Source organism: Lynx canadensis, chromosome F2 (genome assembly GCF_007474595.2).
Source record: "Lynx canadensis isolate LIC74 chromosome F2, mLynCan4.pri.v2, whole genome shotgun sequence".
NCBI classification, from domain to species: Eukaryota; Metazoa; Chordata; class Mammalia; order Carnivora; family Felidae; genus Lynx; species Lynx canadensis.
This window is the reverse complement of record NC_044320.2, coordinates 39,792,100-39,816,880: the sequence shown is the minus strand read 5'-3', so window position 1 is coordinate 39,816,880 and position 24,781 is coordinate 39,792,100. Positions and strand designations below refer to the sequence as shown.

General features: G+C 39.7%; 1 protein-coding gene across 2 annotated transcripts in view; it reads left to right on the top strand.

Annotated features, from left to right (window-relative positions):
* The window catches only part of CPQ (carboxypeptidase Q), a 344,836-nt gene that overhangs the window by 228,585 nt on the left and 91,470 nt on the right, over positions 1-24,781 (top strand). For both annotated transcript variants that reach the window (XM_030303994.2, XM_030303995.2), the window contains exon 5: positions 13,182-13,273. In XM_030303994.2, coding sequence (XP_030159854.1) covers positions 13,182-13,273 — 92 coding nt within the window. The remainder of the gene's footprint in view (positions 1-13,181; positions 13,274-24,781) is intronic.

Sequence of the window (24,781 nt, the reverse complement as noted above, 5' to 3'; positions counted from 1 at the left end):
GGCCTAAGGAGCAAGTATGGTTTGCTGACCACTTCCCCAACCAAGGGGCTGTTGGCAAGAGGTATAGGAAGAGACAGAGTAAGGTGTCCACATCTTTTCTTGAGTTTGTGTCAGTGCTGTTTATGGTCACCAGTTTCTATTTAAGGAGTTACTTATCTATTGGGGGGGAAATGTTCCTTATTCTGTTTATTCTTTAAACAGAAACAGGTTTCATCACTTACATCATAGCTATGTCTTCAATGTCCTAGTCATTTTTCTCTCTGGATCTTCTTAATTTTTCATTCATTTTCCTTCCTTCCTTTCTTTCCTTCTTTCACTCATGCCCTGGTCAAGACAGTGAGAGAGTAAGCCCTGCTAAATTCTCATAGAAGGGGATGACTTTGAGCAGAGTGCTGTGTGGGAGAACGATGATGGCGGTGCCTCAAGGCCAGCAGCTCACAGTGGGATTCGTGTGATTTCTGGGATTTCTACAAGTCACAGGCTAGCGGTAGTTGATTTTCTGTGTCGTGCTTTGTGTCTATCTTCCTTCTGCTTCTTTTCCTTCCCTAACATGGTGTTTATCTCAATCCTTATTTTCCTGGCTAAGATTGCACTAAAAACTTGAGGAGAGGTTAGAAGGTGGGGTCCTGGTGGAAATGAATAGGAAGACAAGTGAAAACAAGTGCTGTCCTCTGTAGTGACACCTTGCGACTTAACATTGATGATTCAGGACATGGTCAGCGTGGTGAAACGTTCATTAGAAAGCAGCTCAGTTACTTTCACATTGTTATTGAAGTTCAGCCTCTGTGGTAATATCTTTAGTATTTGCCTTATTTTTGTCTTTTGTATGTCCAAGAATTTTCTCGATGTATAGGGACCTGAATCAGGGTGGTCTCTGATTGAAAAGGCATAGACACTAGGGTAGAAGAAAATCTGGATTCATACTCAGCCTATAGCACCTACTAGCTCTGTGAAGTTGTGCAAATCACTTAACATTCTTTTAGTCTTTGTTTCCTTATCTGTAACTTGGGGATAATACCCCCAGTTATTGTAATACTCCAGGTATTAAAGGATTGTTGTGAAAGTTAAGTGAGATAACGTCTGGAAAGAACTTAGCACAGTGTCTGGCATAGTGGTAAGTACCCAATAAATCCTGCTCCCTTCTCTCCCCAGCCTCACCTCCCCACCAGTTGGCCAGCTGTCTCTAATACAGCATCAGTGGAACTGTAAATACTTTCACTGTTATGTAATTGCTCTCCACCAATCTGTGCTTTGATCACCTTTCTGCCCTCCTCCAGATCTATTCCTAAACTCAATTATGACTGTCCCTCTGGTATAATCTCCCTCTGCAGAGAGCAGTGAAAACCTGATGTTTAAAAAATCATTTTTCCATAGGAGAACTTAAAACCCCTGCTGTGTCCTTATGAGTTATGTTTTCCTAATGGATTTATTGTTGACATAAAAATTAATATATTTGCATTTGGAGCTTCTTTTCTACAATAATCTTGACAGTAATATTTTCCTGATTTTTCAGACCTGTGATTTTTTTGTGTAGAAAATGCATTTTGTTGATTTGTCTAAATGGATGCTAGGCTTATAATTTTTTTAGATTCAATTTGATTATTTCTGGAGCTCAGGTTCCCAAAATACCAATGAGTCTTCAGCAACCTATATAGAAAATGTTATTTTCCTTCTCTGTTTCCTACTTATTTCAAGTTAGTGATGATTTTCAGACCCAGCAGTTCAAGACTTTGGTCATTCCTGTTGATAAATATGAAATTCCAGTGTGGTTCAACTTTTGAAGGTCATAGGGTCTGCTTGCTTATCTCCATCTGCCTAGAACATTTCTTTCTTTGCACTGGTCCCAGCTCTCACCCCTACTGACCAGTCTATGGTCTACAGGCTATATTCTTGCCACTTTGTCTCTTTGGAATTGGGCGGTTTTATATGGAATTTGAAGGTGCTAATACAGACCTTTGAGTAATGGGAAGAGAAACAGTAGCTTCATGAGATTATACTCTCTAATGTGAGAGTTTCACCTAAAAACAGACAGAAGAAGCTAGAGTTTTACCTAAAAAAAAAAAAAAAAAGACAGAAGAAGGTACATGAGTGGTAAGATCTTCCCATGCAACTTATTGCTTGGGAAGGCAGAGATCTGATGTAGTTAAAAGCATAGGTTGGGCATCTGGCAGTCCCAGTTAGAATCCCAGCTCTGCCATTTATTAGCTGTGTAGTCTTGGCAAGTGACTTAATTTCTATACCTGTCACTTTCATTATTTGTAAAAGGGGAAGGCAGTATTACTTGCTTTGCAGAATTAAATGGGGCAGTGTTTCTAAAATTATATGAGATATTATCTGGAAACAGCATAGTGTCTGGGACAGTACTGAGTGCCCAGTAAACCTTGGTCCTGTCTCTCCCAGCTTGCACTGAGTGCTGACCATCTCTAAAATCATATGAGGGATGCTGTAAATGCTGTACCACTATATGGTTGCTCTCATCTAATTCTTTCCTTCATTACCTTTCTGCCCTATGTCCCAGTTCCAATTTGTGAACCCAGTGCAAGTCTCTCTCTCTGGAGTAACCTCATTCTCCATGCAGAGCAATGATAAGTTAATTTTTTAGATGAATTACAAGTGCCTACAACAATGATAGTGATGGCAGTAGTGATAAGAATAATGTAGGAGTTTCTTACTCTCTTTGCCTTCTAGATGTAAGTTTAGGTTCCATGACTCCAGAGAGCATGACTGTCCTCTTCAGCCCTAAATCCCTCAGTTCCTGGGCCAGGAATAGTTGTTGAATGAGTGAGTCTGATATTTTGAGTAGCTTTGATTATACCATTTAAGCTTTTTGATTTCTGCACAGTTAGTCCAAGTATTTATTGATTTGTATGTCCACTTCTCCTGTGACAGAATTTTGGTTTCTTCCTTTATGGACTAGAATTCTTAAATGTATGCTCATGTATCGAAAGATGGACAGCAATGACATGTTTTAACAAGTGTAAAATGTGGAAATGACAGGAAATAATGTTCTTGAAATATTAGTGTCTACACAGTGGGAAAAAAATCTAGTAGTTTGATTTTAAGGTTTGAGGACAGGGGTCCTGGGAAAAGTTCTAAGAATGGCGGCATTGCATTCCTTCCCACACTAAGCACATAACTGCATGGGTTTGGTTTCATTTCAGAAGTGGAGTGTTCACAGACACCAAGCATACCCCTGTAAGCTCAGCCCTAGGAGGACAGCAGATAAACCTGGGGAGTCTTTCTAAGATGGCATTCCCCTGAGAGCTAAAGTAAATTTTTCCAAGCTCCTATAAATACTTTGAACAGACTATATAAAATTTCTTTCTTACCCTAATAGTGGTTATACATAAGATGTGGCACAATGACCTGGAAAAGCAAAAGCTCCATAAGGGTCAGATAGTCTATTTCCTTGGCAGTGTAAGGTTCATAAATTTTGAAGCATTGAAATTTCATGTAAACACCCCTGAGTTTGCTCTGAGGTTTCTTTTATCTGGAGAATACAAATGTGTCTCACGCTTTCCCTAACTGAGGAATGAAAATGTTTGAGATAAACAGCACATCTCTTGGAAGGCCAAGCACTTCTCTTGAGAAAATGCCAGTCCCATGTCCCTGTGGATGGGTTCAGTATCTGCAGAGGCATCAACTGTAATATTCTAGCTCTAACAGAGGTTCAGAGATTCCAGCCTCCTTCCATGTTCCCCGCCTTATTTCCAAGCTTTACTTTCCCTTAGGCAAATGGAACTGATAATTGATTTAATGTTTAAAAATACTCTGTCCAAAAGTTCTTTTTATAGATCTAATCTCTATCCATCTCATTGTAAATTACAACTATTTCTATTAGGTGTGTCAATCCATTCAACATATAGAGCTCTTTGATTTACCAGGAGCTGCATGTGGAAACCCAAAGCAGAAAGTACACTAATTGTGACCACTTGCCAAATGCGTGGAACAGAAAATAACAGTTTTGCAGTTCAGAGGAAGGAAAGAGTGGAGCAGGAGGAATTGGAGCTGGGTCTTACAAGATGTTTGGGACATTGGTTAAGTCAAGAAAAAAAGGAGGGGCAGATGGGGTAGGATAAGGGTTATGAGGAAAAGCACAGAGATGGGAAGAAAATGAAGAGACCAGTTTCTCTGGAATTGAGGCTTTGGAAACTAGAGCAGTTGGAGGTAAATCTAGAGGCAGATTGGAACTAGTCTGTATAAAGCCTCAAATGCCATTCTAATGCCTATGGGCTCTACGTTATAGATCAGTGGTCTCTGAAGCCAGGCACTATGTAGGATCATCATTTGGGTATGGGAAAATATTTATTCCTTATCTAAAAAAAGAAATACTTTCATTAATATATTAAGTGACAATATTTCATATGTGTCATTTACACATAAACATACACATGTGTTGATGCATGCTCAAAATTGCATCGCTGACAGAGATGCATATTCAAAAAAGTTTGGAGGCAGACTACTGCTGCAGATAGTAAGGACTGATTACAGATTTTCATGCAGCCAGTGACATGTTCAAAGCACTATTTTAAAAAGATGAATCTGGCGGCAGTTTTACAGAGTGGATTGGAGGCAACAGTTTGTGATTGCAGTGATTCAGAGGGCTTAAAGTATGGTATCTGCAGTGGGAATGGAAAGGAGGGGACATTTTGATGATCTTGTGCTTCCAGTGATGAGGTTTGTCCTCAGCAAGAACACTGAGTGATCACTTTGGGAGCCAAGAACGGAGCAGTGCTCGAGAAGGATGGGGGTTTTGTTGTTGCTCAAAACTGATTTCAAACAATGTGTTGACCCTCCCGAATGTGTTCCGGCCTGAAAACCCAAACTTAGATGAAACCAAGAACAAAAAGTGTGGTTAATTATTGGTCAAAAACAAATTTGGGCGGCCTCATAACTAATTTTATACACAAAGAACTGAAGAGAAAACCCCCTGACCATAACCCTAGAGAGGAGCACTTGCAAGAGTTCCCAGAAGCAGCTTCATGACAGCTCTTGCATATAAACAACTTGTGCTTCATGTCTGCTGCTTCGTCTTGAAGGGGGAGCCTGGAAATTTCCTCATCTCCGTTGCTTGTTGGAGATGTATTACTTTCTGATAACCCCTGATTCAAGCATAAACAGTTTCGTTCTTCTCACGCAGCGCCATCTTCACAAGAAATAAAATTTAAAGAACTATATTGCTGACTGTGAATTTGTAAGAGAAGTCTCAGTACTTGTACTTGACTTACCATCATTTTTTCAGACATCGTACTTTGTGTTTAACTCTTCCCCATTTGGATGTTTTTGCAAGGTAGAGCTCTTAACAGAAATGTGATTCAGAGTTCAAATCTATCATTAACCAGGCTTCTCAATTTCTCCTTGCAGATAAGAACACTCTAAATAATGATAGGGAAAAAGAAATAGTATGTTTAAAGATGCCAACTAGATCAGACTTGTGATCCCTACATGATGCTAACATAATCCTGGAAATATACTGATGAAAAAGCCCTACTATCAGGCAATTTAAATAAGAAAAATCAATTCACATATTTTAACTCTAGTCAAGCATCAGAAATAAACTTAACATTTGTCTCGATAAAGTTAAAAAAAACACTACAGTTTCAGTGTGTGTTTGTGTGATTATTAGGGCTGAAAATGAATAGAATGTATCAAAACAAAGGAGATAGGATTAAAAGTTCCACACTAAGTAGAAGCAAATATTCCTACACACTGCTGGTGGGAATATAAATTGGTAAAATTTCTTTAGGACATTAGTGACATGTCTCAAGCTCCTTAAAAATGTTTATATTATTTAGATTCGGTATTTCTACTTTTAATAACTTGTCCTAAGGATAAATATCTTAAGCATCCAATAAGGGAATAGCTAAAACAATTAAGAATCATTTCTTTGATTATTAATTATAGAAGATAAAGGCCATATATGCCATGATTTTGAGTGGAAAAAGTAGTATAAAACTATACATAAAATATCACTGTTTGCATGTACACATACTTGCATACAAAATTTATAAGGAAATATAGCAATATGCTTAGAGGTTATTTGTTTCCACTTGTTCATTGTTTTTCTTAGTTCAGTTTTTAAAAGGATATATATTGTCTTTATAATCAGAACAAATATCTAGTAAAAAATTAAAGAGAACTGTCGGAGTTCAAAATGCAAATACCTATAATTTAATACAGTTAGCTGCTGGAAAGATTTCTGTTGACCATAATACATTGATTTAATGACTTCTTTGACAAAAGCTGTTGTACTAAATTTTGACTAGACCCACCTGTGCTGCAAAAATAAGTAAATGCAATTGCAACTGAGGCTCATGTTGAAGTTGAAGCACATCTGATTATCTGGACAACTGGGATGGTTTTACCCGTGTTATTTGGGCTTTGGTTTCACAAAAAGAGCATATCTTACCAACTTTCTGTGAAGCCAGGAGGCACTAATATGCTTTAGATTAAATGAAAAGGCAGTAGCTTTTATTTATATTTATATAAATGTAAGTAGGCATTCATTCATTCATTCAGTCAGCCAATAAGCATTTATTCAGCACTTGTTAAATCTGGACCAGGATTATGAAAAACAGAAATGTGTCAGTCTCAGAAAATTAATGTCCTTTAAGTGTGGTTGAAAGTGAAAAGAGAGGTACGGATGAAGTTCTAGAGGAACATTGAGAAAGGAGTAGCCAGCTTTGCCCTAGAGTTAGGGGAGCTTTCCCAAAGAAAGTAAAATTAGAGATGGGCTTTGTTGAGTGAATAGGAGTTTGCCAGATGGAAAAAGTGCAGTGGCATTCTAGATAGGAAGAAGATATACAAAGAACCAAATATCTGAGCCAGCATGGCATGTTCAGGGACGGATAGGAAATGTGATGTGGCTGGAGCTTAGGAGGAGAGGCAGAAGCAGGAGATGAGGGTGAGAAACTGGGTTAGGGCCAGAAATGGCCTTCACGCACTGGTAGTCACTGTGCTTTTGCTTCAGCAATGATTAATTGTGATTTTCCTGGCTAATAGAATCCTAATCATTATAATGAGGTAGGACTGTTCCTTTTGAATTATGGAAATTATAACTGTTATGACCCGTTCCACAAACACAGGTTATAAATATGATCACATCTCTTTAATCGCCTTTACAGTTAATCATTCAAGCCTCCACAGTCCTTATCAGCAGGAAGTCTATTATCTCCTTTTGAGGTCCCTCCCGCCACCTCCAGATTGCCCGTTAATCCCAGGACTTTACTTGGGCTGAATAGGCCAGTCTCCCCTCCAAAACCTGCAGCTGGAGCCACCTGTGACTGCTGTGCGTGGCATTGTTTGTACCCCTGAGTCACAGCGGTGCTCATTTTGGGCAACAAGATTGCAACTCTTTGTTTACATTCTCATCTTCAGCTATTACTCCCTAACCATAACCTCTGTGCCAGGGTGGCTGGATCTGGAGGATCCGGAGTTGGCCACACGCTAGGCTGGAATCAGCCCTTCCCCTAGAGCCCTGGGTGACTGTGTTGAGTCACCAGCCCAGACTTCTCCCTTCATCAGGGTCACTTCATTTCAGTTGTTTCCAGGACTTTCTGTGTCCCAGGACCTTAGTCATTGTCACCCTGACCCAACAGGTCTCTCGTCCCCAACCCCCAATCCAAGGAGGTGGGTGAGGACACTGGGGCTTTCCTCCCAGAAGGCCCTAGGCTCCTTTTACACACTGATTTGCCTCCTGCCCAGTGTCCATTTCCTCTAGGTGACCAGAGGTAGATGGAATGATGGAATATAAAAATCAGGTTAGGGGGTGCCTGAGTGGCTTAGTTGGTTAAGCCTCTGACTTTAGCTCAGGTCATGATCTCACGGTTTGTGGGTTCCAGCCCCACACTGGGCTCTGTGCTGACAGCTTGGAGCCTGGACTCTGCTTCAGCCTACTAGCGCGCTCTCTCTCTCTCTCTCTCTCTCAAAAATAAATAAACATTAAAACAAAAAAAACTTAAAAAAAACAGGTTATTGCCCTGCCCCAAGACCCCCCAAAAGTACCTAATTGCTTCATATGTACATAACTAAGACACCAAATGATTTTTCCAAGAACAAAAGATCTTCAAAGTGATTTTCTGTTCCTGCCTATAAAGAGAAGTAGTTATAGTTTATTTCACTAAAATAATCAGTGTTCAACAATGACCCTATTAAAAAAACAAAACAAAACAATGATAATGTGCTTATATACCATATGACAAATTATGTAACTTGCATAAGGTGGAAATAGGTCTTGACCACCAAATCCATCTGTTTAACCACTATGCTTACAGCCTCTTCTCATTCAATTTAGATGCTAATGTGTCATTTATCTTATAACTCAGATATTATGTTAATTAAGTTTATTGCAGGGGTAGAAATCTCTAAATGTAAGCACTCTCCTGAACTATTGATAAAAGAGAGCTGGGCAACAAGTCTATTTATGAACTAGTGCATTTATATGGAAGATAGGTATACAGCATTTACTCTAAGAGAAAGTTGTGTTTTCTCTGCAAAGTTAGGTCAAAGAAGGGAGAACAGTACTCACCCATAGTTTCGGAGGGATTGAAACTGAGCAGTAAGTGAACATTTGAGTTGACACATACTGTTAACAAGTAGCATTCTTTAGAACTCCTGATATGGGAAAGCTATGTACAAGGTTGGATTAATGTGAGTTGATTTTGCTTTGCCCCACTTGGTGCGAGTGTAGGACAGTCAACTGACCTTTCAACTGATCAGTTTAATGAAAGTCACCTCTCAGCCTTCTCATCTTCAGGTTTGATAAGAATGAAAAACAGAGTCCACCAGATGGTTTTTAACTTTTCTCCTAGGTACTATTTTCCCATTTGCATTATTATTTTCCTCAGTAAAAATGAAAGTGAAAATGCATGTATATCATATTTCATAAACAAGACAACATTCTGACACAATATCAGCACTTTATGTTTTTTTAAGAGGGAAACCATATGCTGTAAAATGTGTGCTATGCTATCTGGAGTTCTTAACAGAAATTCCAGGAGGGTGAGAAATCTCTGAGAAGTTTCTGTACATCCAAAGGGGAATGAGTTGCCTGTCTTCTGACAAAACCTCAATGACACCTGACTCCTAGACCGTTGAGACCAGAGTCCTACCACTCACCTCCATTTGTAAGACTTTCTTTCCAGTGCTTGCCTGGGGCCAGTGCTGTGCCAGGGCCAGGGTTGTGAGTCAGGATGATATTGAGCTATTTGTTTACCCCATCTCTACAAAATCATACCCCTACATACCAGTTCATATCACTATGTTGTCTTGCTATGGGTGATCTTGCTTTATTGTTGTTGTGGTTATTTTATATACTTAGAATTCTTTCTTAGCTTTTAAATCTAGTTTGGATTTGAGATGCACAAGGAAGGAAAAGTAAGATAAAAAACAGAGAGGAAGGCAAACCATAAGAGACTCTTAAATTCAGAGAACAAACTGAGGGCTGCTGGAAGGGAGGTGGGTGAGGGGGATGGGTTAAATGGGTGACGGGCATTAAGGAGGGCACTTGTTGGATGAGCACTGAGTGTCTTATGTAAGAGATGAAACACTGGGTTCTACTCCTGAAGCCAAGACTACACTGTATGTTAATTAACTTAAATTTAAATTTAAAAAAAATAAAAATTAATTTAAAAAAAGAAAAAGAAAAATGATAAACATATTCTTATATCAGCTTTATTCAGTTTTCATATTTTTCCGGTTCTTTGACTTTATTCAGAAACTAAGAATTCCGGTTGACCCGTACTTCTAAGAAGTGAGGAACCCATTCCGGTCTTTACTTAGATTTGGATATGCTCTATGTTGTGTTGAGGAAGCATTCCACACTGAAAGAGGGTATGCATTTTTCTACAAGTTAGATGAGGTTTTTCCACTGGCTGAGTACACACTCTGAATAAACAGAGATATTCTCTGGTTCCTAAGGATGAGGAATGAGGACTGTGCCTCTTTCCTGGCTTTCCCACAAGATCTCCCTGGTGATTACTGGCCCAGACTAAGAAGTTGTGGGCAATCATATAGAAAGAAGCTAACTAACAGTTCTTGAAAACCTACTATGTGCCAGGGACCATGCTTGATACATATTTTCCTCGTCTCATTTAATTTTCTTAACAATCCTATGAGGCAATGACCATTTTCCTTATTGTACAGATGAAGAAACTGAGGCCCAGAGAGATCAGGTAACTAGTCTGAAGTCACGGAGACGGAAGTAGCAGGGCAGGGACTCAAACGATACTTACTCAGATTCATGGCCAGCCTCTTTCCAGGCCCTGCATTCCCCGTCTGCGGACTCGGGTGGCTTGGGGGTCCAAACCCCACACTAGGAGCAGAGTCCAGTCATTGAATGAAGTCACGCATTTGTCTTAGGTTTAGAGACAGCCAGAATATCAGAGTAGAGACTTTGGAGCTCAGTCAGGCCATGTGCTTACCACTGCTTTCCTAACCTCTTCTGTCTGGCCCTTCACTTTGAACGTGGGGCAGGCCCTGGTGTTCCGTGCTGACGGGAACTGAGCTGCTTTCTCAGGGGCTTGAATGAGGCTCCGACTGTCTTTTTAGAGCCAGCTTTACATCAACAGCTATGCTCCTGTTGTTTGGAGGCCCTAGCATTCCTCATTTCAACTGATTACTTCTTTATTATCTTAATATAATATCATTGGCCATCTGGCCGATTTGAAATGGGAAGGAGACTAATACTGTACAATAATGACTTTCAGGTGGAACACCAAGTCTATAGGGATATTCAAGGCATTTGCTTTTAAAAAAATAAATTTTTTCTAACCTGTGCTAACTGTCCTTTTATCCTTATTTAGAGATTTCCATCATTTTAGTAATTTGGTACTGTTTTGCTGGTAGGTGCAGAGATAATGTGAAAAGAAAATATTTTTTTTTCCTTTTTATGGATTAACAAATGTTCAGAATTTTTACTTGTAGTACTTTATCCTCTCCTATTTTTTCTATGTTGCAAGCAAAGTGTCATTTGATTTAAAGTGACATCAAGCACATTTCTTTTAGCAAAACCAAAGGTGGTGATCTTTAGATATACCAGTTAGACTTCTTCCCGCAATGGTTGACGTTTGTGCTTTGAATGTGAGAGGCTAATTTAACTCTGGAACAGGCAGTGGGCACTTCAGGATTCCTTGTCAGCAGGCACCTGAATGCCTTTGAAAGAACTTGCCGTCTGAGTATTTAGATGCCCCTTCTCTCTAAGGGTACAAGTGTGCATTCTGTGCCTAGATACCCATTATGAAGTTTCATAGTTCATTTATTAAATGTCTGCCACATGCCAAGCACAGAATTGTCTTCCATACATTATCACATTTCATTTCATCCTCACAACCATCCCATGAAAGAGTTATGGGATAGGCATATAGTATTCTCTCCACTTTTCAGATAAGGTGGCTGAAGTTCAGGTAGATCGATTTCCCAGTGGTTGCACACAGCTAGTGCCTAATGATAGCAGGGTTCACCAGCTCTGCCTGCCGTTTTCAACTGTAACAGCTTGCCTGAGAGTGAGCTAGCTGGAGAGTTTTAGGAGATGAGGCTGAGAAAGTGGTGGAAGGCTTTGAATTTTATTCTAAGTGACACCCCAAGGTTTGGATTCATTTACCCGTTCCTTACCGATTTATTGGGTACCAGGTTGGGCACGGAGGGCATCACAGTGAATCAACAAGCTTAACCTTGTCTTCCAGAAGCTTACATTCTGGCTGTTGGAGGTTTTGAGCAGAGAAATGACATGACCCAGTTTCAGTTTTACAGGGGCCGTCTGGCTGCAGGAGGAGTAGCTTGGGCAGAAGAGGGTGGGGCTCTGACCGCCATGCTAGCAGAGGTGAGAAGCTGGGCTCTCGATGGACTTAGAAGAACTCAGCAGTGGCATTTTCTGAGCAATTGAATATAGACACTGCTCGCCCAGGCTTTAATGGGAACTCAGGTCAGCCTACATGCTAAACCTGTATTCTTTTAATTATGTTAAAATGCTCGAGTGTAAAGTGGCTTCACAACAATATTCAATTTAGTGGAAAATGTAGCGCCCATTCACTCCTTAGCACTAGGCTTATGAAAGGAGAATATTTGTTGGGGCCAGGAGGAGGCAGGTCCCGGCTCCCTTCCCCAGGAGCATTTATCATCCTGGCTGCAGCTGGCCAGGCTGTTCCCTCGAAGGCCGCATGCCTGGGTGGCAGCACTTGTGTGGTTACACTGGAGATTTGTAGCGTGCCCGTCTCGGTGCCCCTCCAAGTCCTTCCCTGTGGCTCCCCTGTGGTGAGGCAGGCGCATAGATCCTCTTAATAAGAGTCAAGCCCAGCTTCTTGTTGTTCTGTCACGGTTATTTCTCTCAAATGATATTAGAAGGTCCAAATCGGAACAGGTTTTAATTCTTGGTCACAAAATGAGACTTTTAGCATATTGCGTTCCCATTTGTTTAAGTTTGGAAAACAGATATCCTTGTAGTTAACTTTTACTGAGCAGACACTGTCACTGAAAAATGGTCCTAGATGTGCCAGATCTTTAATAACTCCAAGACAGAAATTTGTATTTCCCAAGTCGATGAAATTGTCACCGAGCTGTTTGTGAAGCAATAAGGTAAATAAAATGTCATCTGCATGCAATTCATTTTCATTGACCTGAAGCGAATGACCTTGTATTTCCAAATAGTAAAGGAAAATGACCGGGGGTAACCATTAACACGGTATCTGCTCTGCAGCCATCATGTCACTGAGAATAGCACGGACAGCTTGTGGATTTAGACTAAGGAGCAACCCCCTTCACACCTGATCTTGAAGCAGAGCCAAATGATTGGGTTTCAGTTAGTCATTGGAAGACTCCCTGATCTGCCTAGAGTCCTGCTGACTGCATCTTCTCTATGCAATCTAACATTCCACTGACCTTGGCCTTCCACTGGGTCCTGCTGGGCAGGTTGTCCATTCAGGATATGATTAGAGGCTCTCACTTCTGGCCTGCAGGCAGCACTTGTACAACCCCTTTCTCCATTAGTCTGCCCTGGAGATCAGCCCTTAGGGCGCTTCTTTGCTGTGTCAGCCACACTCTGAATCAGGCAGCCACATCAGCAAGAGATGAATATGCGTGCCTCTGAGTTCCTCCTGTCTCCAGAATGCAGATGAGGGGCCTTGCCATTTTGAAAAAATTTTAAATCACCTGAAGGATCACTTGTTTTATTTTATTATTTTTCCCAGGGTTGCGACCAAAGAGGACTCTGCGTTTGGTGCTCTGGACTGCAGAGGAACAAGGTGGAATCGGTGCCTTCCAGTATTATCAGTTACACAAGGTAAGGAAGTAGCCACGGGTTGCTGGGCATTTGCGTGTTTAACATTAGTGTAAATAAACCGGAAGCATCCGCGCTTTTGGTTGAAAAATTCCCTCTATTGTCCGGAAGACTCTCAACAATTCTTTGTGGTAGGCTGACCCCAGCAAACACCCCTTGCAAAAGCCTTCATCCAGTCCTACGGCAGAGAATGCACTGGTGAACCGAGGGTGCTATGTTGTAGACCTGAGGGCTTCTCTGTTTCTACATCAGTCTGTGACCTTAGAGGAATCCCACCTGCCACGCTGCCATTTTCTTAAAGCCTCTCTGGTTCAGCTATTTCTTGTGTGCCAGAGAAACAGTAATAGGTAAGCATTTCCTCTCACCACTGAGCCCTCTCCCATACTTGTGTGCCCTAAATCCTCCTGGATTTAGAACCAAACGCAGGGGCCTAGAGCCAGCCAGGAGCATCGATAATGGCAGTGGGACTGGCAGCACCTCAGACCAGGCTATGTGGAAGACAGCTTGGTTTGACACTGACTTTAATAAGGCAAAAGTGAAGCTTGAGGCAAGAAGGTGATAGTGGAAGATGATGATTAGAAATACAAGACCGCGGTGAAGATGGGGGACAGGGAGATTAATGTCAAGAACCACCGTTGAGAGAGGGCAAAGTGTACAAGCTCAGAGATACTCTGGAGCAAATCAAATGTTAGTTCAAAGAGGAATTTCCAAATCAGTGGGTGAGCTGCTGAACAGTGATGGGCAGAGGAGCAGGGTCTGGTCTGCTGCTGCTGGGTTGTTTTTCCTGCATTTCCAGATTACGAGGAACAGATTTGCAAGCTTAAATGATCAAAATCAGAGAAAGGTTTGTTTTTTGAATTTTGTTTATACCCTTCGGGATCATTTACAGAGTCAGTCTCTATAACCCTACTTCAGTTAGAGCTTAAGAATAATGAGCTAAGGGGCATGAATTTGGCCACTGAAGATAGTTATTTACTGTACAAAGGAAAACCATGCTTTATGCTTAACGCTTTTACCACTTCAGTTCTTTTGGCCTCGAGTGATCCTGGAGAATCAGATTATTCCAGATAAGTGTCCTTTGGTTGGTGGGTCAGTAGCATCATCTTCTATGTGTTGTGGTTGACTAGAACTCCAGATGAGAGCTATTCTAGATTCAGCAACATTCATTTAATATAGCGTCCCGCCTACTATGCTTCATGCATTAGATTAGGCGCTAGGTTTCATGTCATTAAACAAGCCACCCGAAACTTACCGAGACTGCAGTATAAAGGACACCAACCACTGAACTTCAGTCATACAATCATGTGTGGAGTGTTCTGATAAAGTACTGATGGCAGAGACAGGAAGCTCACCTAACCTGCCCACGGAGAGCATTCAGGATAGGCTACATGGCAGAAATGACATCTAACCAGAGACTTCAGGACTGAATAGAAGTAAGCTAAGGAAAAGGAGTTGGTAGGGGGGAGGTGGGTACTTGGCAGTGGGAACCCTATGTGCGAAGGCTGCAGGTAAAGACAGCACCACACGCACACTGAGGAAGGGGAAGGGACTCAGAGTGGCCGGTGCACGGAATCGAAGCTGCAGTGGTCAGAGCACACAGTAGAGAGGTAAACAGGGGCCTGAACAAGAAGGACGTATACATCATGTTTACAAGTTCGCACTTTATCTTTGTTTTTCAATTTCATTCTTTTAATTTACATCCAAATTAGCATATAGTGCAACAATGATTACCTTGAGGCGACAAGAGTAACTGAATTATTTTTAAGGAGGCGCTTTTAGCTTCTATACACCTTGGACTCTATAAGCAACATAATACCTAAGAACTGGTTTGAAGCACATTTATTCTCGATAATATATTCTGCTCAAAGGAAAAAAAAATTGGATTTAAACTGCAGTGGATCTGGCTTGAACTTTCCTCAACCGCTGAAATTCCTTCAATCTGAAATAAGGTTTATTTCTCTGTAAGGTTTTGAGTTTCACTGTAGCCTACTAAAATACATGGATAAAATCAGAAATGACTTGATTCTAAGCTTTTAGGAGGTTGGCAATAAAATATATATATATATATACATACATATATATATGTATGTGTATATATATATATATATATATATATATATATATACACACACACACACATTTTTTTCCAGAGGACATGAAATCACATTAACAGAACTGGTTTATCTTGACAGTATCCATGTTGCCTCTCTACAAAAGTCTATATATTGGTGGCTGGTCTGCTTTGCATTTTCAGGGATGAAAAGAAATTCCAGAAAGGGAGACATAGGTGTTTTATTTATAGATATCTCTTTATCTCACCTTTAAAAAACATTCTGCATGTTTATATGATACAGCCAATTTCAAAGGACTTATTCTGTATTCTCATGATTAACATATTGAATGAGGCATTGCCAACAGCATTATCATTTCTGGGGTGGCTGAGTTTAACTTTAAATAAATGTAATAAGGAAGTCACAAATCAGAGAGGACAAATGATATTGTCTTTAAACTTTTCTATGGCATTTTTTAATACCAGAAAATAGTCAAACAATGTCCGATTCACTCCAGCTGTAACAGAGAGATCCTCTGTTCTAACTAAGGTTATGATAGCTGCTGAAATAAATAAGCCCTATAATTTCCATGCCTTAACATAATGAAGATTTATTTCTTGCTCATTTAACATCCAATCTACAGGAGGGTTCCTCTCCACATCGTCATTCAAGGATCCAGGCTCAGAGACTCTTCAGCAACATGGCTCTCAGTATTGCCTTGAGCATCAATATATATCCAGCTGGCAGTCAGACGGAGAGTGGAGAGGTTTTATAGGACAGTTCTGGAAATGGATGTGGAAAAGCAGAGAGTTTATGTTTGCTTAACTGAAGTCTGGAAGATCTTTATCCTCCACTTAACATGGTTCTGTCTAAGAGAAAGCTAGGACTAGGTGGGTATAGTAAGTTATATAACTGTGTTGTTTTAATTCTTGTGAAGTAGAAATAATGAAAGAAAACAAGTAAAAGAACAGGGATATCAGTAAACAATTACTTGACAAAAGTTTCTATTTTATATTAAAGAGAATGCTATATCCTATAAACCACAACTGGCAGACAAGGGAACATAGCCTTCTTCCTCCCACATTAAACCCACCAAAACACTGGAAGTATGAGCATAGAATGGTCACCACAGCTCAACTTTCCAAGGCCTTGTTCTTGCCTTCTCCCCTCCAATAAGAAACTCAATCCACTACTGGCCTTCAGGAGAACTGCTTCTAGTCTTTGTTCTGCCACTAACTGAACATGAGACCTGAATAATGAGTCCTTTAGCCTCTCGGAGACTCAGTTTCCTCAACTCAACTTATTGAAGTTTATCTTCCCTTCTCAACCTTCACAATGTAGAGAGACTCTCATATCATAATTATGCTTTGCTCTACTGAGAACAAAGTATTATTTACAATTAAAATGTACAATTAGTCATGCCCTTCTAAGATCTAGTGTTATTGTCTGTGAGAAAACAAAGGCAGTGTTACCTTCAGCAGCACAGTTGGAGATCAGTAAACTTCTATTGTTGAAAATTTACCCTACAACAGACACTCTAGCCTGAAGGAAGTTTAACCATCATCCCTGTCACACTTGTTCCTCCTTCATTATTGTTTCTATTAATGACAGTGTCATCCTCCCCACTGCCAAGTATCAAAATGTCACTGACACCTTTCCTTCCTTCCTCTTCCTTGTGGTCCATATCTAATAAACAGTAAAGCCCCATTCATCCTACATTTTGTCACTTTTGATGAATCCCTCATTTCTATGCCCCCTGCCTTTTCTCTAGTTCAGGCTTTCCTTGATACCCACCAAACCAAGATAATCTTCCAGAAGCCCAGCTCAATTCAGACAAACCCTCTGTCTCCAAACCTTCAGTTGTTCCCCAGCACTAATAGAATCTAGCTCAAATTGGGGCTCTTGAGTCTTAGTTGGTTAAGCGTCGACTTCGGCTCAGGTCGTGATCTCGTAGTTCGTGGGTTTGAGCCCGCATTGGACTCTGTGCTGACAGTTCACAGCCTGGAGCCTGCTTCGGATTCTGTGTCTCCCTCTCTCTGCTCCTCCCCTGGTCGAGTCTGTCTATTTCTCTCTCAAAAATAAATAAACATTTAAAAAAAAAAAAGAATCTAGCCTAAATTGTTTAGCTTTTTGGTCTTTGTGGTTCTCCATGCCATGGTTTCCCACCAGTCTTCTCCAGTGTCCTCTAGTCTGACAAGAAGGAGTGGTTCCTTACACATCCCACACTGGCCTTTCTTCATATCAGTAATCATACAGTTTTTCTGCCTTGAATTCTCTTCTTTCCATCTCTTACATGTTTTACAAGGATGAACTCAAAGGCCCTCTTTCCCACAGCACATTCTCTGACTAGGGGCGCCTGGGTGGCTCAGTCAGTTAAGCTTTGACTCTTGATTTTGCTCAGGGCATGATCTCATGACCCCGAGATCGAGCCCTGCCCCACATGGAGCCTGCTTGGCATTCTCTCCCTCCCTCTCTCTCTCTGCCCCTCCCCCATTTGTGCTCACACATGTGTGCACGCTCTCTCGCTCTCAAAAAATAAAAATAAATTTAAAAAATTAAATGGAGCACCTGCATGGCTCAGTCAGTTGAGCGTCCAACTTCGTCTCGGGTCATGATCTCACAGTTTATGGGTTCTAGCCCTGCACTGGGCTCTGTGCTGACAGCTGAGAGCCTAAGCCAACTTCAGATTCTGTGTCTCCCTCTGTCTCTGCCCCTACCCCACTTGCACTCTGTCTCTCTCTCTCTTTCAAAAATAAACAAATGGTAAAAAAAAAAAAAAATTAATTAAAAAAAGAGCATTTTCTGACTAACTCTTCAACCCCCGATTAAACATAATCTTTCTATGGAAAGATGGAAAGGAATTAAGAAAAGGGAGAAATGGCTATGACTTGTTGGTCATGAGGAAGGCTCCTTGAGGAATATGTGGGTTTGAGTGAGTAATCAGGAAGAGGAAAATTAGAACCCTACTCTCCTTTATATTGGTGATGACTAAGACCCAAGGTATGTCTTTGGCTCCAGTGTAGGTGATATCAAAGAGGAACAGAACATTTATTTGGGGAGGACCTATTTTGGTAATTGCAAAATAAAAGATTTGAACTTTTAAAATAATTTTCCTTTTATGGTGTAGTTATGGTTATTAGTGATCATTATCAGTAAGGGACCAAAAATCTGTGGCTGCAGGCCAAATCCAGCCTGCCACCTGTTTATGTACAGACCTCAGGCTAAGACTGTTTTTTTACCCCATTAGCCGACTACGTGACAGAGACTATACATGGCCTGTAAAACCTAAAATATTAAATTTCTAACCCTTTACAGAAAAAGTTTGCTGACCCTTAATCTATATGATAAAAAATATAAAAGATTTTATATTAGTATTTCCATACAACAATTTATGTATGGCTTTTTATGACCTAAAAGATAACTTTATTAATTCTGCTTGGAACCAATTAAGTATTCTTCAAGAAGACATTATTATAATACTATAAATTTACAGGTTCTGTCCTTTGTTCTATGTACTCTTTTTAGGTATTTATTTGATAGTAAAGTTGGCTATGTAGTATCACTTATGGATAAAAATAGAATGCAGAAAATTATTTTTCCTTCTTTTTGTTACTCAGAAGAATTCCTTCTTCCTCTTCATATAATCTTTTTAACAGTGAAAGTTCTATAAAGGCTATTTTTTTAAATGTTTATTTATTTTTGAGAGAGAGAGAGAGAGACAGAGCACAAGCAGGGGAGGGGAAGAGAGAGAGAAAGGGAGACAGAATCCAAGGCAGGCTCCAGGCTCTGAGCTGTCAGCACTGAGCCCTACATGGGGCTCAAACCCATGAACCATGAGATCATGACCTAAGACGAAGTCAGACACTTAACTGACTGAGCCACCCAGGCGCCCCTATAAAAGCTATTTTAATGGACACATGTAGCTAAACTTTTGTACAATGAAAGTAAAATTAATATTAACTATCCTTTTCTTAGGAAATACATCTTGGTTTACAATGTACTTTTATCATATACTCATAGAAAATATAAAATTAAAGTGATTTAAAATTATATGGTGAAACTTATTGCCAAACTAATTTTCAAAATTTTAATCAGATTAATAGTTACCTTTACTTCATAGTTTACTTTCTTATGAAATATTAGCTAAATTGTAATAATTGCTAACCTTACTAAATTGTTGTGAAATATGTGAGGCTATTTGTGGTTCGTGTATAGATTTTGAAATTCATGTGCAACTCTATTACAATGTCTAAAACACTCTTTTCAAGAAAAACTTTGGCTCTAAAAGGTCTATAAGCATTTTGGAGGAGGTAACTAAATAAAGTACTTCAACCAGGAAATGAATTTTTTACTATATTTTGGAGTCATCTAGAATAGAAATAATCCTGAGGGTTCATCCAGCATGCCCATAACAATTCGTAGCAGAAAGTCCTATAAAGGACATCTACATATTTTTCTCTTATTAAAAAAATGCTACTTCACATATTTTGATAAGTTGTAAAATGTTCTCTTCCAGATCTAAAGTTTCTTCCACTTTCTTTCTTCACATTAGTAAAGGAACATGAGAATTATTTATATGCATATTGCTTGTGCTTTATGTAATTGATTTTTGAAACTAACATGTTTTTCATGCTAACAGTGTTTTACTGAGGTAAAATTAGCATTCAGTAATAAAATGCACAGATCTTAAGTACATAACACAATATATTTAGCAAATGTATACCCCTGTGTAACCATCACCCAGATGGATATAGAGCATTCCCATTACCTTAGGAAGCTTCCCTTTCCGATCAACTTTGGAATTAGAAAATATTATAGATGATTTTATTTAACCTTCAAATCAGTGAATAAAATGAGTGTTGTCCCGATGCCATTTGCCTAATCTGCTTTTCATGGGAACCATGTTACTTTCTTCTCTACTCTTGGAAGGAGAGCATAATGTCATTTCTCATGTCCTGAAACGTACAAAAGAGGGAAAAAAAAATCCTAGAATAGATTCAACTAGATTTCTGGCATTTTTTAATCTTTTCCATTTTAAGCAAAAATATCTGTCATAATTATAATGAGTAAGGTAATCTAGCCTTGAAAAAGCCTCATTACACAAGGTAATCAAATAAAATAGATTGATATGTTCTATTCTGGCATAAAAAATATTTTAACCTTTTCCTGATTTATTGCACAAACTACTGGCAATTGAATTATAGGGATTATGAACACCGCTGTGTTCTGGTAGTCATTAATTAGGGCTATATTTTAAGTAGGCTTTATTAAGTGAGGGAGGGGATGTATGATCATTATAAATACAGCATTTTACCCTGACTCTCGCCAACTCTAAAGCAGAAAAATTTGGAATGAATGTGTATGGTATTTTGTCAGAATTTCTTGTGTTGCCGATGCCAAGGAACAAAATTTCCTCCTATGTAAAAATACAAAAATCCTAGCTTCTTGTAGTCGTGGAGTTCTTGCCAACTTCTCAACCCTAATTAGATTCATGTTTCATTCTAAAGTAAAGGGATATGGTAGAAATGCTTGTGAGACTTCTTTATGGTAGCTGTGCAAATGGGTTTACTTAGGCAATTTTATTTCACCAACCCTATCACCTCTATATAATGTGAATATAGCTTGGGTGACACTGCCAGAGTGGGAACAGTTTTGTGCTCATCTGCAGCTCTGGTTATAAAAATAATAGACTTTATATACCCATTCAGCATAATTGTGTCTGGACCGTGTCTCCAGCGCGGCCTTCCTTACATCGTTAATGTTCCATGCAGTATGGACGTACTAATCACAGGTTATTGTCTCAATCGTTACTGCTGGGCTTTTATGCATCCTGTGTTTTTCTTCCAGTGCCTTCCAGTGCCTATGTGTTTGCATTAGTCAGTCAAGCACACCACAAAATTGGTTTAAATTTCATTTATCTCAGTGTGTCGTTGGTCTGGAGCCCCTCATAGTTCCAACATTCACATAATTTCTACAGCACACCTGGGAGCTCTTTGGGGTCTTACTAGAATTTATGAATCAATTTTTTTAGTAAAGTGAAAGGGCTGTCTTTTATATTTGTTTGCTCTCTCCTGTGTAGATTCCATTATGACTATGGGGCTTCAGAATCCTCTGAATACTATGTGTAGTATTTATATATAGATGTATGTCAGCCTAGGCAGAAATATCAAAATATTCCCTTTGATATTAGGGAATCTCATTATGTCACCTTGTGAATGAACATGAGTAGGCTTTGACTCACCTCTTTCCTTTATGTCTTTAGAAAGGATCCTTCTTAGCTGGTTTTTATTAAAGGAAAGGAAAGAAAAGGAATAGTTTAAAGTAAAAAGACTGGCTGTGCCAACTAGGACTGACTCTCCCCATATTCTTTGGGCGGGAGGACTTTGCCTACAGTTGTGGGGCAATATTTACCATATAACACCTTATGGTTTCGGATCACAGTGAAGTTTGGCTTGAGTATTGGTTGTAGCTCTATACATGTAAAGAACAGTATTCTGACTTATTCACTACCATTGGTAACCCAAATAAGGCAACTACACTTTTAAGGTTGTTCTGAGAACATTATGCCAAAACACTGAGGTCTATTGTGACTTCTCATGGCTGGCATCTTATCTCATTTATTCTGCATTCCTGAAACTGTGAAGGACTTCAGTTTGCATCCAGACTATTTTGCCAGCTTACTAGAGGTTGCCAACGAGGTACAAATAGTTTCTGCCTCAGTGCCTCCCTATTGCCAACTGGGTCATGATCTGACCCAGAAGGACCCATAGCATATTTGGTGCATGAACTTTCTAAGGAAATCAGGTTGGCACATCAGGACACACAAATCTGAACTGAAGTATCATGCCTTAGGCTCCCAAGTGACCTATGGGTCAGAGCCTTTGAACTAAATTATCCCATTACATGTGCTGCAGATGTACTAAGGTACAGAATCAGCAAACCACTTTTGAATCACCGGCACTATGTTAATTTACCCGGGGCTGTCTTCTTCTCTTCGTCTTCTAAACAAAGACTGGCCAACTTGTTCTTAAAGGTCCAAGTAGCAAATATTTTAGGCTTTCAAGCCCTACCATCTCTCTACTTAACTCTGATATTGTAGTGCAAAAGCAGTCACAGACAATACTAGACAATGAGCATGGCTGCCTTTCAATAAAACCTTATTTAAAAAACACCACCAGGGGCGCCTGGGTGGCGCAGTCCGTTAAGCGTCCGACTTCAGCCAGGTCACGATCTCGCGGTCCATGAGTTCGAGCTCCGCGTCAGGCTCTGGGCTGATGGCTCAGAGCCTGGAGCCTGTTTCCGATTCTGTGTCTCCCTCTCTCTCTGCCCCTCCCCCGTTCATGCTCTGTCTCTCTCTGTCCCAAAAATAAACGTTGGAAAAAAAAAAAAAAAGTCTTAAAAAAAAAACAACACACCACCAATAAGCAGCAGGTCAGATTTGGCGTGCTGGTTACTTTTGTTGACTCCTGTTTTATACCCTTATTCGGAACAAGTTTAGGAAACTTTCTTCTGAAGCCTTTTCCAGTCTCACAGTCTTACCTTTTGGTGGAAGAGGCTTGTAGTACATAGTGAAATTCTAGCATTTAGGGTATCTTGTATCTAACATTTAGTTGTGTCTTGGTGGGCTTTAGTAGGACTGTTTGTAAGCTCAGCTCTCAAGAGGTGACAATTGTTTCCCCTTAGGTTTTTTGCTAACAAAACACATCATCACCAGGTCAGTCTATTGTCTTAGTGATAGCCAGCCAAGGAACCACACAACAGGCAAGGGAACCTGGCTAGAGGAAGGGGTAAGCATACTTTCCCACTACAAGAACAGAACCCTTTATTAAGATAACTAAATATAATAGTGTTCAAAAATATATTTTAAGGGGCATATTTTAAAAAATGTCTATACATATAGAAGGGTCTTTTCAAGAAATGAACACCCCAATACACCTAGCAACTTTCTTCCTAATCCCTAACAGTTGTCATTCATGTTTTATAACCACATCCTAGTTTTATCCACAGATTTGCCTACAGTATTTCATTTTTAAACATGATTTATTGTCTAGGAGAGAGGTTCTTCCCAGGAGATGCCCAGAACATCATATCCTTTGATAATCAGTAGCCCCTCTGGAAGTTTGTGCCCTACTTCTGGCTGCTATGGTTTTTGTGTACTTCTGCTAGAGTAATAAATGTATAGCCATTAAAGAATGGTCTGTCAAAGATGGCTTGAGGAACGAATGGGCAGAATAAAACTGGCATCAAGGTCAATGCTAGAAAGCAGCTACTGGGTGGTGATTTCACTTTGTTCTCTGAGAAATAGTGTCCAGAAGCCACAATCAGTAGGACTAAAACTATGTTACTTTCAGGACTGAAGATCAAACAGGGAATTGAGAAGCAGAATCATGGGACACCATTGTGACTACAACCTGAGTACTTTCTATAGTCCTTTATCCTTCTCTATGGAACTCATTCTAATGGGCCATCCTATAAGTAGTAACCCAAGTCCGGTAGTATCTTAAATGCGCCACTTGTCCCCTGATAGAGTTGATCTTGGAATAATTATTTTTTCCTAACCAAAAGATTAGGGCTTTTATTCCTTTTTTTTTTTCTTTCAGAAAACCTTATTCTTGCATACTCTTATCAAGTGCTTGTCCTGCATTGGCAATTATTCATTCTATAACCTGAGGTTACCCCTAGCAACCAGCAGTTTCAGAGTTTTGGTTTGGTTGCAGAGTTCTCTTAAAGGAGAGTTCTCAGAATCAATTTCTAAAGGCCTTTTATATGCCACACAGCAAAACATATATATACAACAGTTCAGATTTTAACAGCTTAACAAGGTCTTTCAACAAAGGTTTAAAATGGTTTCATAGCATGAGTTATTTTGAGATTAGACAGAATTTCCATTACTAGTTAAAACAGGAGTATAATTTGCTTTTATTGATTTCTATAGTTTTATTTAATAAAACTCATCCAATGAGATGCACCACCCCATGAAATCACAGGCAGTGCTATAGTAAATACTTGTAAATATGTTTCAGAAAAGTCTCCTGGCATTAACTGAGGGCTGGGAGAATGTATGGCATGCATCCTTTCCCCCTCACTGGCATAACTGGATGGTTTTTCCCCCTCCAAAGCTCTGGAAAATACTTTATTATACCCTGCAGAGCCAAATGGGAAGCAATCAAGCTGTTTTGTCATTTGAATTAGGAAAGGTCAAAGGGAGGAGAATGTAATAGTAGATGGAGGGAAAAGTTCTTTATGAAAATTGTCCATTTTTTTCCATGTAAGGGAAAGTAATTTGTTCCTTTTAATAGATCTGAAAATCCAGTAGTAGAGACTTTTTTTTGGGTAGACACAGAGAGAAAAGAAACCATCAAGAATTTTAAAAGATCCCATTTCCCAAATAAATATGTAGCAAGTTGTTACTATTTATAAGATATTGTAATAATCTCTTGCACCAGTGTGATCATTTATA